General features: G+C 48.1%; 2 protein-coding genes across 2 annotated transcripts in view; one reads left to right on the top strand and one right to left on the bottom strand.

The window, feature by feature from the left end:
* The first annotated feature begins 37 nt into the window (after window positions 1-37).
* Window positions 38-8,172, top strand: Emg1 (EMG1 N1-specific pseudouridine methyltransferase). The gene is made up of 6 exons (XM_059258553.1): window positions 38-368; window positions 6,646-6,747; window positions 6,846-6,987; window positions 7,331-7,389; window positions 7,464-7,613; window positions 7,901-8,172. The coding sequence occupies exons 1-6, from the start codon at window positions 201-203 to the stop codon at window positions 8,012-8,014; spliced, it is 735 nt and encodes a 244-aa protein (XP_059114536.1). The 5' UTR covers window positions 38-200; the 3' UTR covers window positions 8,015-8,172.
* A 198-nt stretch (window positions 8,173-8,370) lies between these two features.
* Lpcat3 (lysophosphatidylcholine acyltransferase 3) overlaps window positions 8,371-15,972 on the bottom strand; it is a 42,713-nt gene continuing 35,111 nt past the window's right edge. The window contains exons 2-13 of the mRNA XM_059258551.1: window positions 14,780-14,887; window positions 13,553-13,659; window positions 12,731-12,824; window positions 12,539-12,576; window positions 11,969-12,147; window positions 11,072-11,180; window positions 10,329-10,415; window positions 10,072-10,238; window positions 9,363-9,510; window positions 9,133-9,291; window positions 8,913-9,041; window positions 8,371-8,747 (exon numbers count right to left, since the gene is read on the bottom strand). Of these exons, the coding sequence (XP_059114534.1) occupies window positions 8,925-9,041; window positions 9,133-9,291; window positions 9,363-9,510; window positions 10,072-10,238; window positions 10,329-10,415; window positions 11,072-11,180; window positions 11,969-12,147; window positions 12,539-12,576; window positions 12,731-12,824; window positions 13,553-13,659; window positions 14,780-14,887 (1,313 nt within the window). The 3' untranslated portion in view covers window positions 8,371-8,747; window positions 8,913-8,924. The remainder of the gene's footprint in view (window positions 8,748-8,912; window positions 9,042-9,132; window positions 9,292-9,362; window positions 9,511-10,071; window positions 10,239-10,328; window positions 10,416-11,071; window positions 11,181-11,968; window positions 12,148-12,538; window positions 12,577-12,730; window positions 12,825-13,552; window positions 13,660-14,779; window positions 14,888-15,972) is intronic.

The following is a 15,972-nucleotide window of genomic DNA, read 5'->3' as shown; positions in this document are numbered from 1 at the left end:
GCATAGTAAAAGCGCATCCGGAAGTCCCGCCTCTTTTGGAGGCCTGCCCTCCTAGGGAGGCTTCGGTAGTTCGGGACTACAGGTATCGCCATTTCCAAGCGCCCTCTTTCAAAATGGCAGCTAGAAGGAAGTTTGCAGTGAGGACGAACGCGAAGTTATAACTTTAAGGACGTCAGCGCGACTTCCGGTCTGCTGGCAAGATGGCTGCGCCCAGTGGTGGTTTGCAACCTCGTGAACGGCGTTTTGCAGTGCAGGAACAGGACTGGGATAACGCGCCGCCTAAGAGGCCCCGGCTTGGGGCAGGAAGCAAGAGCGGAGGCCGTAGGCTCATTGTGGTGCTGGAAGGGGCCAGTCTGGAGACAGTCAAGGTAGTTTGGAACAGAGTGTGGAAGTAGTAAATTGCTTGGTTAGATTCCGTGGGGACCAGGGACACAGAATGGGTGGAAAAAACTGAGCAGTGGAATTTGCTTTTGAAGGATGATCTAGTTTTGCGGGGTGTTGAAAGCCTGGGTTGGCAGTATTTTATTGTGCTCTTCTGCCCTCACACTCTTGCTTTTAGTTGATTTATCAAGGAGTCTTTGATGTAAAATGTAAAGCGAGGGGAAGCATTATCTATTGAGTTCTCCCACATCGCCAAGACCCATGACTTCCCCATCCTTTTATTGCTAAGGATTTGATATTTTGTTTTGTTAAAAGGGTTCCTACTATCAGCTCGTCCTGTATTTCTGCTTATCTTGAAGTGTCTGGATCAATTATTTAATAAGCCTTCGCATTTTTTTAACCTATCATTCATTTCTCTGAGTGATAAAATGAGTAGTGCCTGTCTTAACACTTTGTGCAGTGTTTTCACACACACACACACACACACCCTTTAAAGATATGTTTTACTTTTTGTTTTTTGGTTTTTTGAGACGGGATTTCTCTGTAGCTTTGGAGCCTGTACTGGAACTCACTTTGTAGACCAGGTTGGCCTTGAACTCACAGAGATCCTCCTGTCTGTGCCTCCCGAGTGCTGGGATTAAAGGCGTATGCCACCATACTGGGCTGAAAACCTTTTTTTAACCCCTTTTTCATTAAATGGTCGATTAATAAGATTTTTTACTTTCTTCAGTAATCGATTTTTCCAGCCTAACTATAAGCTTTTATATATTCCTCCCAAAGTGACTGCCTATCATCATCACCATCATTTTTTAAAGATTTATTTATTTACTTATGTGCATTGGTGTTTTGCCTGCACGTATGTCTGTGTGTGGATGACAGATCCCCTGGAACTGGAGTTACAGGCAGTTGTGAGCTGCCATGTGGGTGCTGGGAATTGAACCTTCGTCCTCTGCAAGAGCAGCCAGTTATTATTATTATAGACAGGGTCTCACTGTGTGGCTCTGGCTGGCCTGGAACTCACAGAGATCTGCCTGCCTCTTATGAGTGCTGGTATTAAAGGCATACACCACTACACCCGGCTGCCTGTTAGTGTTTTGACATTATCAGGCTAGCAATACCATAATAATGATAATTTGCAAAACCTTCAGTATTTGAGAATGTAGATACACCTGACTGCCCGGGTTCTAGTCCTTCTGTATACCAGTTTTGTGACATAGGTAGGCAAATGAGTTCATTTAATTGCTCCTCGCCCCTGAGCCGAGGACTGAACCAGGGCTCTACCACTGAGCTAAATCCCAAACCCTGAGTTCACTTAATTGTAATGGTTGGAAGGAGTAAAGGAGTTACTCTTTGTTTAGAATAATGTCTGGTACTTGAAATAAATTACTTCAGGTTACTTACTGATAAGTCAAAATGATTATGGCCAATTAAAATTCGTAGAGCAAGGCTGGAGAGGTGGCTTAGTGGTTAAGAGCAGGTACTCTTACAGAGCACCTAAGTTTGGTTCCTAGCACCTACATTGTGGCTCCCAGTTGTAACTCCAGGTCCAGGGGATCTGATGACCTCTTTTGGCCTCTGAAGGCACTGTACCCATGTGATGTGTATACACACATACAGGCAAAACACCCAAACACAAAATTAAAAAAACATATATAGCTGGGCACGGTGGTACATGCCTTTAATCCTAGCACTTGGGAGGCAGAGGTAGCTAGATCTCTTAGTTCAAGGCCAGCTAGGTCTGCATAGTGAGTTCTAGGACAGCCAGGGCTATGTAGAGAGACCCTGTTTCAAAAAAGCAAACAAAAATATGTATTAAAAATATTCGTAGAGTATATTCTAGAAGAATTTCAGGCAAGGTTATCATCAGTGGTATTTCAAAGGTGACAGATAGCTGCTTGAGATTTTCATCAGCCTATATTATCTTTTTCTTTTTTTTCTCCCCTTCAGTACTGGGGATTGAACTCAAGGCTTTGAATATACAAAACAGGTATCCTATCACTGAACTATATCCCCAGCTTCTTCTTCATTTTAATTTTGATTATAGGGACTCACTTTGTTGCCAAGTTTAGTCTTGACTCTGTAGCTCCAGTTGACCTTGAATTTGTGACCCTCCTGAGTGGTTGGGATGACAGCCTGCCTCATCCAGCCTAGCTATGCTGTTGTCTTTTTCCCAGCCCAGCCCTGTTGTTTTGTACACTCCATGTATGCTTATACTCTAGCCTCCTTTAAGTTCTTTTTTTTTTCTTCTTCTTCTTCAAGGTAGGATTTCTCTAGCTTTGGAGCCTGTCCTGGAACCAGGCTGGCCTCGAACTCACAGAGATCCACCTGCCTCTGCCTCCCAAGTGCTGGGATTAAAGGCATTCCTTTAAGTTCTTTTAAAAACTACTTTATTGGGCGGTGGTGGCTAACGCCTTTAGTCCCAGCACTCGGGAGGTAGAGGCAGGAGGATCTCTGTGAGTTCAAGACCAGCCTGGGCTACAGAGTGAGTTCCAGGAGGGGTTCCAGAGCTACACAAGAGAAACAAAACAAAACTATTTTATGTGTGTGCGTGTTTGCCTGCATGTGTGTCTGTGTACCATGTGCATGTCTGATACCCGGAGAGCCTAGAAGTTGTTCGGTCCCCTGGAATTGGAGTTACAGATAGTTAGGAGCTATGATGTGGGATCTGGGAATGAGCCGGGGCCTCTGGAAGACCCAGTGCTCCTAACTGCTGAGTCGTCTCTCCAGCCCTCCTTTAAGTTCTCTGAAAGCATTGGGTTCTTTTATGTCTTAAGGCCGCTGAATGTTATTAACTTATGGTGGTCTTTGTATCCCTGCTACTTAGTTCATTGTTGTTTTGAGACCAGGGTCTTAACAACATACTCTAGACTGGTCTAGAATGGCCTTTGCCTTAGGTTCCTGACGCTGGAATTGTAGGCACAGACTACCATGTCCAGCTAATTATTGAGTGTTGTTGCTGCTGCTTGCTGAGACAGGGTCTCACCCTCTACTTCATGCTGGCCTGGCATCTGGTGGCCTCCTGAATGCTGGGATTACAGCTGTGAGCTCCCACATCCATTTGTGATGCTGCTTTCTGTTACTAGTGGTTAGACCAAGGAGCTGCTACATCACAGGCTGGGCAGACGGCTTAGTGGAGTGCTTGCCATGCAAACATGGGGACCTGAGTTCTAACCCCAGCACCTACGTAAAAAGCCCAGTCCATGCTGGGCTCGCTCTTGCATGTCTTTAGTCCCAATTTAGTCTCCAATTCCAGGGGACCGAGACAGACAACAGACAGGGAGGCAGATCTCTGAGTTTGAGGACAGCCTGGCCCACAAAGCAAGTTCTAGGCCAGCCAAGGCAACATAGAGAGGCCCTGTTTCAAAAAAAAAAAAAAAAAAGAAGAAGAAGAAGAAGAAGAAGAAGAAGAAGAAGAAGAAGAAGAAGAAAGAAAAGGGCCCAACTCAATTTATAATCCTAGCGTTGGACAGACAGGTGAATCCTTAAGGCTTGATGGCCTGCCAGCCTAGCTGAATTAGCGAGCGGAGGTTCAATAAGGAACGCTGTCTCAGAAAAGGATAGAGGAAGACACCAACCTCTGTCCTTCACATGTACATGTATCTCACACACACAGTTTAGAGAGGTGACAGTGGACTGCCTCCTATATACTTCCTGTTGATCTACTAATGAATCATTTCTGTTCCTCATAGCTTGTAGAGTCACGTGATTGTTTACTTACTATGTTACTATGAGTGCAGACTGTAAGACTTCAAAATTCCTCCTGTGTCTAATGTTAAAAATGGTTTTCATCCTGATCCTTCAAACTAGAGGTAGTTTGTGGTTTTCAGACCAGTGCATACTCATGTTTCCTAAACCATCATCACAGTTGACTGTAAGTCAAACATTTTGATTTTTCTTCTTGTGGTTCACTGAAAGAAAACCTGGGCCTGGAGAGATGGCTCGGTGGTTGAGCACTTGTTCTTACAGAGGATCCAAGTTCAGTTCCCAGCACCCGCTTACAGCTTACCATCTAACTCCAGTGCCAAGGGATCCGATGCCTTCCTTTGACTTCTACAGGTACCAGGCCTGCACATGGTGCATCTGTGTACGTGTAGGCCAAACGCCCACATGTAAAACAAAACCTCCAGTTTTTTCATCCTAACGGATTGAAATTGGACCGTTCTCTTCTACGATTAAGGGTGTCCTAAGGACTTAGTTCTTGATCATTTGTTCTATTCTGACATTCTTTTGAAGATTTGTTTCTATTTATGTGTATGCCTGCGTGAGCTTATGTGTACTACGTGTTCAGGTGCCTGAGCAGGTCAGTCAGCCAGATCTCCTGGAGCAGGAGTTACAGGAGATACAGGAGACTGTGAGCCACCATGTGGGTGCTGGGGACTGAACTCGGTCCTCTGCAAGAGCAAGTGCAGTGCTCTTATCACCAAGTCACCTCTTTGGCCCCTACTCTGACAGTTTTGTTTTGTTTTTTAAGATTTATGTGGGGCTGGAGAAATGAACGGCTCAGCAGTTAAGAACACTGGTTCTTCCGAAAGACCAGGTTCAATTCCCAGTACCCACATGGTGGGTCACCTATTAACTCCAGTTCCAGGGGATCCAGCGCCTTCTTTTAGCTGGCACTGCATGCACACGGTACACGGACAGACATGTAGGCACACATGTACATAAAATTAAATAAATAGAAACTATTTATTTGTAACTGTGCATGTGTGTGTGTACCGCATGTGTTTGGGTGCCCTTGGAGGCCAGGGTTTTCAGACCCCCTGGAGATGGAGTTCTAGCCCACCTGACAAGGAAATCACTGAGTCATCTCTCATACTACTCAGTTCATCTCCAGACTCACATCCCCCAGGATTCTGAAATGTATCATCACTTCGTCTCTAGACATAAAAAGTTCTAGTGATGCACAGCCTTTCAAAGCCGTGTTTGTACATAACAGTATTTTTGTCATTTTTTTCCAAAAGATTTCCGTGTGTGTGTGTGTGTGTGTGTGTGTGTGTGTGTGTGTGTGTGTTCATTCACTGACAACCTGAGTTCTCTCCTGCCATGTGGGTGGTTCTGGGGAGTGATCACACATCAGACTTGGCAGCAGGTGCCTTTACCTGCTGACCCATCTCAAAAGCCATCTTTATAGACTTCTTTTTGCATGTGGTGTGTGTGTGTGTGTGTGTGTGTGTACTTGGGCGTGTGTGGAGGTCACAGGACAACTTGTTGGTTCCCCCTTTCACCACGTGAGTCACAGGAGTTGAACTTGGATCTTCCGGCTTGGTGGCAAGTGCCCTTGTCTGCTGAGCTCTCTCTCCAGCTAGGTTTAGACTTGGTCTTACTGACCATCCTAATATCCCTTGAGATTTGAAATTGCAAATGCGTTATTTCAGAACCCAACCCTGAGCAGCCCTCACTTGCCCCTTTTATGAGATGCATAAACTTGTCAGGACATTTCTCAGGTGTCACGTTCCTCTGACACTAGAATTCTTGGCTCTTTGCCTGAGAGGATTCTTGGGTTACAAGGCAATTTCATTTTTAATCCTAGTCCTCCAGCGCCGCCCCATTTTTTTTTTTTTTTCCTTTTTTTTTTGAGACAGGGTTTCTCTGTGCAGCTTGGAGCCTGTCCTGGAACTCGCTCTGTAGACCAGGCTGGCCTCCAACTCACAGAGATCCTCCTGCCTCTGCCCCGAGTGCTGGGATTAAAGGCGTGTGCCACCACCGTCTGGCACGCCTCCCCATTTTTGTTCCAACTTTTCCTGTGTTTTTATTTTGTGGTGTGGGGATGAAGTCAGGGCCCTGCCAAGCCCTCTGCCACTGAGCTACGGTCATCTGTCTTTTCTCAGTGGTTTGAGGCAGGGTCCTGCCATATCCCAGGCTGGCATTTCCCTCAGCGCATACATACTGCTTTGTGATGAGTCTTGTTCATGAATTCCTGTCCGATTCTAGAACTTCTGTGACTTCTGCCTGATAGCCATAGATCTCAACAGCGAGATCCAGGACAGGCACCAAAACTACATAGAGAAACCCTGTCTTGAAAAAAACAAAACAAACAGAAACCCTCAAATGTGGTGTGACCTGTGCCCCTCCTTTTTGGTTGTAAGGTAGTTGATTGTGTGTCTGTCTCTAACAGAGAAAGCTAACTGTGGCCACACGGCAGTCCCCTGAGAAGCTTTCTGGCTGAGGTCTCGAGTGGGCTTGAACTTGTTCGGGGAGCACCCTTTGAGCACTACCAGGTAGATAACAGATTTCCTGTTTCTCTCATCCTGTTCTGTTCTTCAGGTAGGGAAAACTTACGAGCTACTCAACTGTGACAAGCACAAGTCCATGTTGTTGAAGAATGGACGGGACCCAGGGGAAGTCAGACCAGACATCGCCCACCAGGTAACTGTGGGGAGAGCTAATGACCCTCTGTGCTGTCTACAGAGGCAGCAAATGCTGTTTTCTAGGCTTCACTTTGCCTTGCTGTCTCCCTTTCTCAGAGCTTACTGATGCTGATGGACAGCCCCCTGAACCGAGCTGGCTTGCTACAGGTTTATATACACACACAGAAGAATGTACTGATTGAAGTAAACCCCCAGACTCGGATTCCCAGGACCTTTGACCGCTTTTGTGGCCTCATGGGTGAGAAGCCTTAGGACTTAGGCCTGAATGAACTTGGCAAAGTGGAGAGGAAAGGGGGGCGTCACATCCTCAGTCCTTCAGCAGTGGGGAGCTACTGCCACGATAGGCCCCTGGTAGTTTTCCACATCCATGGAAATTCAGCTCCCCTGCTCTCTTTCTTAGGTTTCTGTGGGAGGGATAAAGCCATCTGAGCTGGTCACAGTGTTTGTTTGTGACATCTTAGGCTACAGTATGGATGGAAAGGACATCAGCCCAGTTTCCCCGAGGGTTCTGCACAGATCACTGGGCAGAAGAATGCGGTTTCTTTTCACTCCTGAACTCTCGTTTTTTTTTTCCTTCCTAGTTCAGCTTTTACACAAACTCAGCGTCCGAGCAGCTGATGGCCCTCAGAAGCTTTTGAAGGTAAGCTGGGGAAACCTGTTGGTAGGTTCTGGGGCTGGCTGTTTCTGGGGCTGACTCTGCTTTTTTTCTCTTAGGTAATTAAGAATCCAGTGTCTGACCACTTCCCAGTGGGCTGTATGAAAATTGGCACTTCCTTTTCCATGGCAGACGTCAGTGATGTACGAGAGCTGGTGCCCAGGAGTGACCCAATTGTTTTCGTGGTGGGGGCCTTTGCCCACGGCAAGGTACAGTCTGGGCTCAGTCCTTAGGTTCTTCATGGAGCTGAAACTCAGTGCTGCATTCCATGAGCAGTTAGCATATTAAAACTCCTTGTCCTCACCAATCAGGAAGTACAGGGTATGAACAGAGCTAGAAAACACATCGCAGCTGCATTCCTGACCCAGCATGTGTTCTTGAGGACTCTGGCATGTCTCTAACAGATACAGCTAAAGCATCCAGTTCTGTAGAAGTTGGACACTGAATGGCACTGCTATAGGGTAAGAGTTGCCTGACCAGCCCCTTCTCTCCTCAGGTCAGTGTGGAGTACACAGAGAAGATGGTGTCCATCAGCAACTATCCACTGTCTGCTGCCCTCACCTGTGCCAAACTTACCACAGCCTTTGAAGAAGTATGGGGCGTCATTTGAGAACAGTGGAGCTTAGTTCTCAGACAGGACTTGTGTCTCTTGACTCCTAAGGTGTCTGTTGGAAGATAATCTTCTGTACCAAGACGGCAGAGTGGGCAGCCAAGACTGAATTTGTTTTTTGTTTTCCTATAAAGACTGTGCTTTTTTCTTTTTTGCAAGCCTGATTGTTCTGAGGGTTCTTAAGCTCAGCAGTACATGGTGGTGTAAACTGTCCCCCTTGGTGTCTGGAGTTCCGGACTTTGAAGGTAGGAGTTCCTGATTTCCTAGATTCTTGTGTTCTCAAAGACACCCTGCTGACCTCAGCTTCAGCAAGCACAGAGAACACGAATGAAAGAAAGCAGTCAGGATGCTAGCAGTGAAAAAACTGAACAACAGAAGTGATTTTATCTGGTATAGTTCCAAGATAGAAAAATGGAGCAGGCAGGGCCTTGTACCCTCCCCTCCCCCCATGGGGGGGCGGCGGTCTCGGCACATATACAATCGTAGTAGATTGGCAGAGGAGAAACACGACAGGTTCCTGGCTAGAGGGAAGAGATAAGGCAACGTGCATGGGGGAGTCCAAAGGGGGTGCAGCCCCTCTGCTCCTCCCACAAGAGCTTCCCCTGGCCTGGTGAAGACTTGGCTGTAGCAGAGGCGCAGCCGGGAGGGCTGTGACTTCCAGCTCCTGGCATCTGCTCGGGGTGAGGAGTGCTGTGAGAAGGGAGACAAGTAGTTTCTGCACCAGTCCAGCCACCTAAAAGGCAAGGTGTGTGGTTAGAAGGTTGGCCAGAATAGCATCTGGTCCCTTCTTAGCAAGTCGTAGCCCACAGAGTGCTCCCTAGTGGTCAGGCTGTGTTACTCCACGAATCTCCAGCCCCGTATCTTCCACGTCCTGACGTCCCGTGGATTGTTTACTTACCAGGGAAATGCATTATTCCCGTTTTTTCAACTTCTCTTTTCTTGGCACCATTGCTTTGTGAACGTAAGGCAATATGAATAGTAGGCTCAAGAAGAAGGTGTGTCCAAGGAAGTAGATGGATCTGTACACCTGTGGAGACAGACCACGGACAGTTGAGAGTGCTTATCTCTTACTGCCCGAGGTTCTGGTGACTGGCTGCCTTGTCATCAGGTCTCACTACCTTAAGCCATTTGTCCCACGTGAAGAGACAGAAGGCGGTCATGGAGTAGCCCATGAAGAGCCAGTGGATGGTCTGCTGCACCAAGTAGTAGACAGGCTGCAGGGCAGTGACGGAAGCCAGGCTGCTCAGGGTGGGGCTCTCCCGAATCAGGTTGGCGGCCTGGGGAAGGAGGAGAGAGCATCAGCCTTGTCCTTACCCCCGGCCCGTTTCCTACCCCCCTTGAGTCATACCTGCTTTTCCACAATAACAATGAGGAATTCCATCTGGAAGCAAATCAGGTATCCTGAGTGTAGGCCGTGCCAGAGAGCCAAGAACAGCAAGGCGAGACCCTGTGAGAGTTCTTTATTTCCAAGAAACTTGAGGCGTTTGAAGATGTAACTAGAGAAGAGGGTGGGTAAGGATGAACCTCAGACTTGACTCCTGCTTCTGGGGCGCGGTGCCCTGAGGAGTGGGGTGCTGACTGGCTCCCACTTGTGGCCACTGAGGGTACAGGAAGCAGTGCTCATAGGACGGCTTGAGGTGGAGGAAAGCTGTCCCAGTTCAGACACAACAGACTCCATGCTTAGATGGGTGAATGTGGAGCAGCCTGCTTCAGCAGGTGGAACCGAGGACCTACTGAGTGCCTGACACTGGAGGTGTAATGAGGCAAGGGTAGGCGTTTTTCAGGCTGTGCAGTGCCAGTGATGGGGCCGTCAGTGGACACTATATAAACAGCACCACAAGGAGGGCATAAACAGTGGCAGGCCAGGATTCGCAGCCAAGGCTTCAAGGCGCTTTTACAGAATGTTTTTTGTGTGTGTGTGGTGTGTGTGTGTGGGTGCCTTGGCGGTAACAAAAGCTTAGCAGACTGATAAGTAGGAAACACGGACAGAAGTGACAAGAACATCCTGCCCTCCTGTCCAGGGAGGAAGGAGCCTGGGCCCAGTCCTCAGTGCTTACCGGGCTACCCAGGCATTGGTGTTGGTGTTGAAGGAGGCGATGGTACCATTGAAGCGAGGAGTTGTTTCGAAGAGCCACACCTTCATGTTGGCACAGGCGTCCCATTTTGCTTTCTTGTTCTCTTCAAAGCCATTAAAGCCCAGCCCCGACAAAATGCACACTCCTTCCTGAGGGGAGAGACACTCAGGGTTCTGGCCACCCCACCCTCCCAGCCTCCCACCCATCTTGTCTAAATATGACTGATCTCTCCTACTTACTGTGACCAGCCAACAGGTGACGTATTTGTACAGCACAAATTTGCCCCAGACCAGCATGTACATGCAGCGGAACCAGAAAGGGCGGTGCTTGAGAAGAGAGCACATGAGCATTAGGGATGGCACCGTCCCCTAAATGTTATTTTCAAACTTGTGGCTGGCTTCTTTACCCCTGTCAATTCCTGATGCCTCATGTGCCATGACAATATAGCACTACCTCTCTGTAACCAGTCAAGAGACGCCAACATCCGTCTACCTCTTCCTCTGCAAAGCCTAGGCATTTATGTGGTCAGGGCAGGGGGGACCTTGTATATCCACGGTCCGTGTTAATTTTCAGAGTTAGCTACCCAGAATGCATATGGAACTGCTGTGAGCTCTTCAGGGGGGCTGGAGCAAAAGCCAGTTTTCCCCTCCCTCTTGGAGCATGGACTCCCGACAAGTCCGTGAGTCTGTCAGTTAAAAGGAAGTAGGCTGCAGAGCCACCAGCTGCTGCACTCCAAGAAGTGGCCTGCCATAAAGCGAGACGAGCTGTTTTAGGGGGAGCACTAACGTGCACATGGCGCTGGCCTGGACCTCTGAAGGTTTGTTCATGCAGCCAAAGGCCTGGGTGACGCGGATACCAACTCTCATAGTCCTAGAGCAAAATCTAGCACACACCTCTAGATGGCATGGCCTACTCTCATGTCTAGGGTCTCTGTTTATCCCTTTTGTGAGGCAGTGGTCACGGTGTGCTAGCAGTCACTCACATCATAGTCTTCAGAGAGAAGATAGTCGTCTGTGATGTGGGGGCTCAGCAGCGTGTAGCCCACCAGGTAGACGAGGCCCAGACTCAGGCGCTTGAGAGCAGGTATGGTGCTGGAAAGGAACAAGTGGGGTCACAGACGGCAGAGCCTCGCCCTTCACCCTCTGACCTGCAGTCACGGAAAGGAGCGTTTCAGGGTGCGGCCACGCAGACAGTGGCACCAGGATCCCTGTGCCCGGAGCTGTTTCCAGGAAAGACAGCTCTATCTGCTTGGCTATCTGCAAACCTGAGTTACAGGGGTGAGGGTAGGAGGGAGCAGGGTGTGCGAGGCTGGTGTTGAACCCTCAGAGCATGCTGCTGAGTTCAGAATCTCACCAGGCTTCTCAATCAGTGGACAGACTAAAAGACCCCATGTACAGAACTAGCAATTTCAACTCCTGCTGAAACTCAGGGGGACAAGTTCCCTGAAGGAATTATAGTGGTGTTTGCATTATCTCTTGTTAAGTATATACACTTTTATACATTGAACAGGGTCTTGGGGTTGGGGATTTAGCTCAGTGGTAGAGCGCTTGCCTAGCAAGTGCAAGGCCCTGGGTTCAGTCCTCAGCTCCAGGGGGGGGATAAAAGAGGAACAGGGTCTTCCTACGTGAGAGGAGGCTTTAATGGGAGGAGCACTACTGGTGGGCAAAACCCTGAGGCATAAAAGTGAGTCCTTCCATTTGTACTTCAGGCTCAGCAAGAATGGCTGGGGCAGTTATCTAAGCTGAGGAGCGTGTAGACATGGTCCACGTGACACTGTGTCAACAGGGCCAGTGTGCTAAGGTTGGCTTTAAGAGTCACTTCTGAAGGGACTGAACTGGTGGGATACCCACACAGAGGTCTTGACCAGAGGGGCAATTACCTGTTTGGTATCTTTCCTGGTCTGTCAGTCAGCTGCCCCTGTACCAGCTTCATGTAGTGGTTCATCGAGAACTGGGGCCCTACCAAGAAGGCTCCATAGAAGTAGGAGAAGCCAGCAACCTCCAGCAGGGAAGGGACACCCCGAATGGCATACTTCTGTTGCTCAGAGGACAGGGAATTCTATGCCGAGAAGAGAATGCATGGTTCAGGACAGCCTTGAATCTTACCCCAAGAGCCAGTCTGAGCGTTCCCAACCTGTGCCCACGGCCTGGAGCTCTTTAGTGTGGCTTTGTGTGGAAATGTGGGGTAGGTGGCTTAGTCAACAGTCGCCTGTGGCTGCTGTGACAAGTGCCTTGCTGTCTTTGATCTCTGGACTTTATGTAAAAGCTGGATTCTGGACAAGTTACCCTGGTTGGTCCTTGCCCAGTTAATATCTGAAAGATAGCTCCCAGGCTAGGGAGTGAGGCAAAGGTCCCACCCTGGGGGCAGGGCCAGGCTTTTGGTGACAGTAACCTTTCTCCTTCCCTCTGGTTAGTCCTTAGCCTCACTTGGCCACAGAGTGGATACTTACCCTGTCTTTGCCTCCATCATAGTAGTCAATAGACAGACCTGAGCAAAGAGAAGGGAGGGGAGAGCAGACGTGAGGATGTGGTCCGTGGACACACTGCAGCCAGGAGCATGACGGGAACATCGGTATAGTTTATTCGGGCTCAGTGGGGAGGGGTCCAGCTGCAGAGGAGGGAGGCAGCACCCTTCCACTTACCAATGAGCTTCAACGTCAGGACACAATGTGGCATTGTCCACTTGATATCGTAGTCCCCCGTGGCTGTGTAGTAATAGCCGGCGAGAAGGTAGGCCTAGGAGAGGGAAGTCTTACTCCTCCACCATCACTACGCTTGCCTGCCTTTGCTCTCTTCTTTTGTGTGTGTGTGTGGTCTTGGACCTCTAGCTCACAGTCCTCTGTCTTAGCCTTCCAAGCCTATGCCACCATGCCTGACTTCCTAACTTCCCCTTCGCTCGAAGCCTCCCCGTATTCCTTCACTTTTCCTTTCTTCTGGCCCCATCATTAGAACATTAAGGAGTTCCCACAAGCCAGGCCTGCTGGTGCAGACCTAGAACCCTGGCACCTGAGAGAGACGGAAGCCAATTTGAGCTACAAGAGTTTGAATCTGGCCTCGGTTACATAGTGAGACCAACCTTGATAAACAAACAAATAAACCCTACAAATGTTTCCAACACTGCAGTGAGGATTGACTTGTAGGGTGGCAGATGGACATTTACATGCTTAGCTCCTTCGGCTCATTCGAAATTAGTTTTCTGCCTTGCCTTTGGGTAACCGCCCTCATGGTCGGCTGGGCTAGACCTGGTGAGAACCAAGGAACCCTGATGGCACAGTCCCGAGGCCAGCCATGAGTTACTGCTACAACTGCCCAGTGATGAGCAGCCCGCCCACAGTCGGACTGCGGTGTGCTGGGAGGAGGGATTACAAGCTAGATCCCCTGGGTCACCATGCTACCATCCGCTGCCTGGCCCCTCCCCACACCTGCTGGCAGATGTAACCTGAGCTGCCATGAGAAAAACGTACCATCTGGAAGCAGAAGGTAGTGAGGACGGCAGTGGCGGTGCGGCCCATGAGTCGCAGGATGAGGAACTGAAGCACGACACACAGCAAGGAGTGGTAGAACTGGTACCCTGGGACGGAGAAGAGGGCAGCACTTAGTGCCTTCGTCCCGTTCCTCCTGAGGTTCCCAACCACAGAGAAGAGGAAACAAAAACACCCCACAACCCACAGTAAGCAACGCTGGAGTCGGGGGATGTAGTTCAGTTGGTAGAGTGCCGGGCTAACATTCAGGAAGCCCTCGGTTCAATCCCCAGCTGCACAGGACCAGGCGTGGTGTTCCATGCCTGCATCCAGCATGTGGGAAGTAGAGGCAGGAGGATCAGGATCTTCTTCAATATAGTTCAAGGTCAGCCTGGGCTACATGAGACTGTCGTCTCAAGTGTGGGTGTGCCTTGGTAAATGTGGAGGTCAAAGGGCAACCCACCCTGTGAGGTCATGTGCTTTTATCTGCTGAATCACCTCACCAGCCCCTAAATAATAGTGACTTTATTATCATTATTACAATTTTTGAGACAGGGCCTATGTAGCCCTGAATGGTCTGGAACTCACTATGTAGACCAAGCTGGCTCTCTGCCTCCTGAGTGCTGGGATTAAAGGTGTGCGCCACAATGCCGTACACTAAATTTACTTCTAACTGGTACAAAAAAATGTACGGACTTATGTGGTACCAAGTGATGTTTTGATATCTGTGGTGCTGAGGGTGATTTGAACTGTGGGGGCCTGGCTCAAGAGTTTTCAGAGGAGAAGAATATTAGTGTACCTTATTTTGAATTACTTAATATCCTGTTTTTCGAAATGTTTGAAAATTACTTATCTTTATTATTATTTATGTGTGTGTGCGCATGTGTATGCCCATGTAGTCAGGGGACTCCAGGTCCCCTGGAAGTGGAGTTCCAAATGGTTTTGAGCCACCTGACATGAGAGCTTAACTGAACTTGCAAATGTTCTTAACTGCTGTGCCATAAATTATTTATCAGTAGGGGAATGTAAAAAGAAAACAACAACAACAACAAAAAAAACCCGAACAATTAAACTGTGTTCCTATCCATTCAATCTTCCCTTTGCAGAGATGAAAAAGTTTTAGGAACCAGAACTTCTGTACACGAGTTTCTCTCCAGGGGATTTTGTTCTGGTCTGCTCCTCTCCCGGTCTCTTCTCATGGCCATGTCCCTGCACAATCCACTCACTTACCGAAGTTGAAATAAGCAATGGAGAGGCCTGTAAAAGCATGGAAGAGGTGGATGAGGTAGCAGTCTTTGTAGAAAAGGTAATGCCGATAAAACAGAGCCAACGGGTAGCCTAGATGGGAGAAAAATAGGAAAAGAGTTACTTGTACCTGGTGCCAGGGAGGAAAAAAACATAAGATTAAGGAAACTATTATTGCCAGCCATGGTAGTGCACACCTTTAATCTCAGCACTCGGGAGGCAGAGGCAGGCGGATCTCTGTGAGTTCAAGGCCAGCCTGGTCTATGGAGTGAGATCCAGGACAGGCTCCAAAGCTACACAGAGAAACCCTGTCTCGAAAAAAGAAAACTATTATTATTGTGTGTGTTGTATATATGTGTGGGTACATTATTATTGTGTGTGTGATATGTATGTGTGGGTACATTATTACTGTGTGTGTGATATGTATGTGTGGGTACATTATTATTGTGTGTGATATGTATGTGTGGGTACATTATTATTGTGTGTGATATATGTTTGGGTACATTATTGTGTGTGTGATATGTATGTGTGGGTACATTATTATTGTGTGTGATATATGTGTGGGGACATTATTGTGTGTGTGATATGTATGTGTGGGTACATTATTACTGTGTGTGTGATATGTATGTGTGGGTACATTATTACTGTGTGTGATATATGTGTGGGGACATTATTGTGTGTGTGATATGTATGTGTGTGACATGTGTGTGGTACATTCATGCTGCAGTCTACACTGTGTCAGACCACGTTTGTGGAGTCTGCTCTCTCCTTCCACTGTAAGTGGGATTTGAGGATCAAACCCAGGTCTTCAGGCTTACTTGACAAGTGCTCTTTACCCACTGAATCATCTCATTGGCCCTCCAAAAGGAATACATTACATGGGTGCTAACAGAGAAGGCAAAACTGTTCCCACAAATCTCTCTTTCTTTTTTCTTTTTTTTTTAAAAATACACATTTAGAACTGCAAGTTTTTGTTTTTGTTTTTTCAAGACAGGGTTTCTCTGTATAGTCCTGGCTGTCCTGGAACTACTCGACCAGGCTGGCCTTGACGTCAGAGATTCGCCTGCCTCTGCCTCCCAAGTGCTGAGATTAAAGGCGTGGACCACCACCGCCTGTCTAACTGCAGGTATTTTTTAACTGAGACAAAATAAAACTGAATCCATTTAACACAGGTGGAC

This window comes from Peromyscus eremicus, chromosome 3, assembly GCF_949786415.1.
Source record: "Peromyscus eremicus chromosome 3, PerEre_H2_v1, whole genome shotgun sequence".
Lineage (NCBI taxonomy): Eukaryota > Metazoa > Chordata > Mammalia > Rodentia > Cricetidae > Peromyscus > Peromyscus eremicus.
This window is presented reverse-complemented; position numbering and strand designations above follow the sequence as displayed.

Excerpts from the sequence above, each read along its gene's own strand:
- Emg1 (XM_059258553.1), top strand. The coding sequence starts at position 201 with ATGGCTGCGCCCAGTGGTGGTTTGCAACCTCGTGAACGGCGTTTTGCA. Across the intron at positions 6,748-6,845 it reads GACCAGACATCGCCCACCAG|AGCTTACTGATGCTGATGGA; the intron begins GTAACTGTGGGG and ends TCCCTTTCTCAG. Across the intron at positions 7,390-7,463 it reads GCCCTCAGAAGCTTTTGAAG|GTAATTAAGAATCCAGTGTC; the intron begins GTAAGCTGGGGA and ends TTTTTCTCTTAG.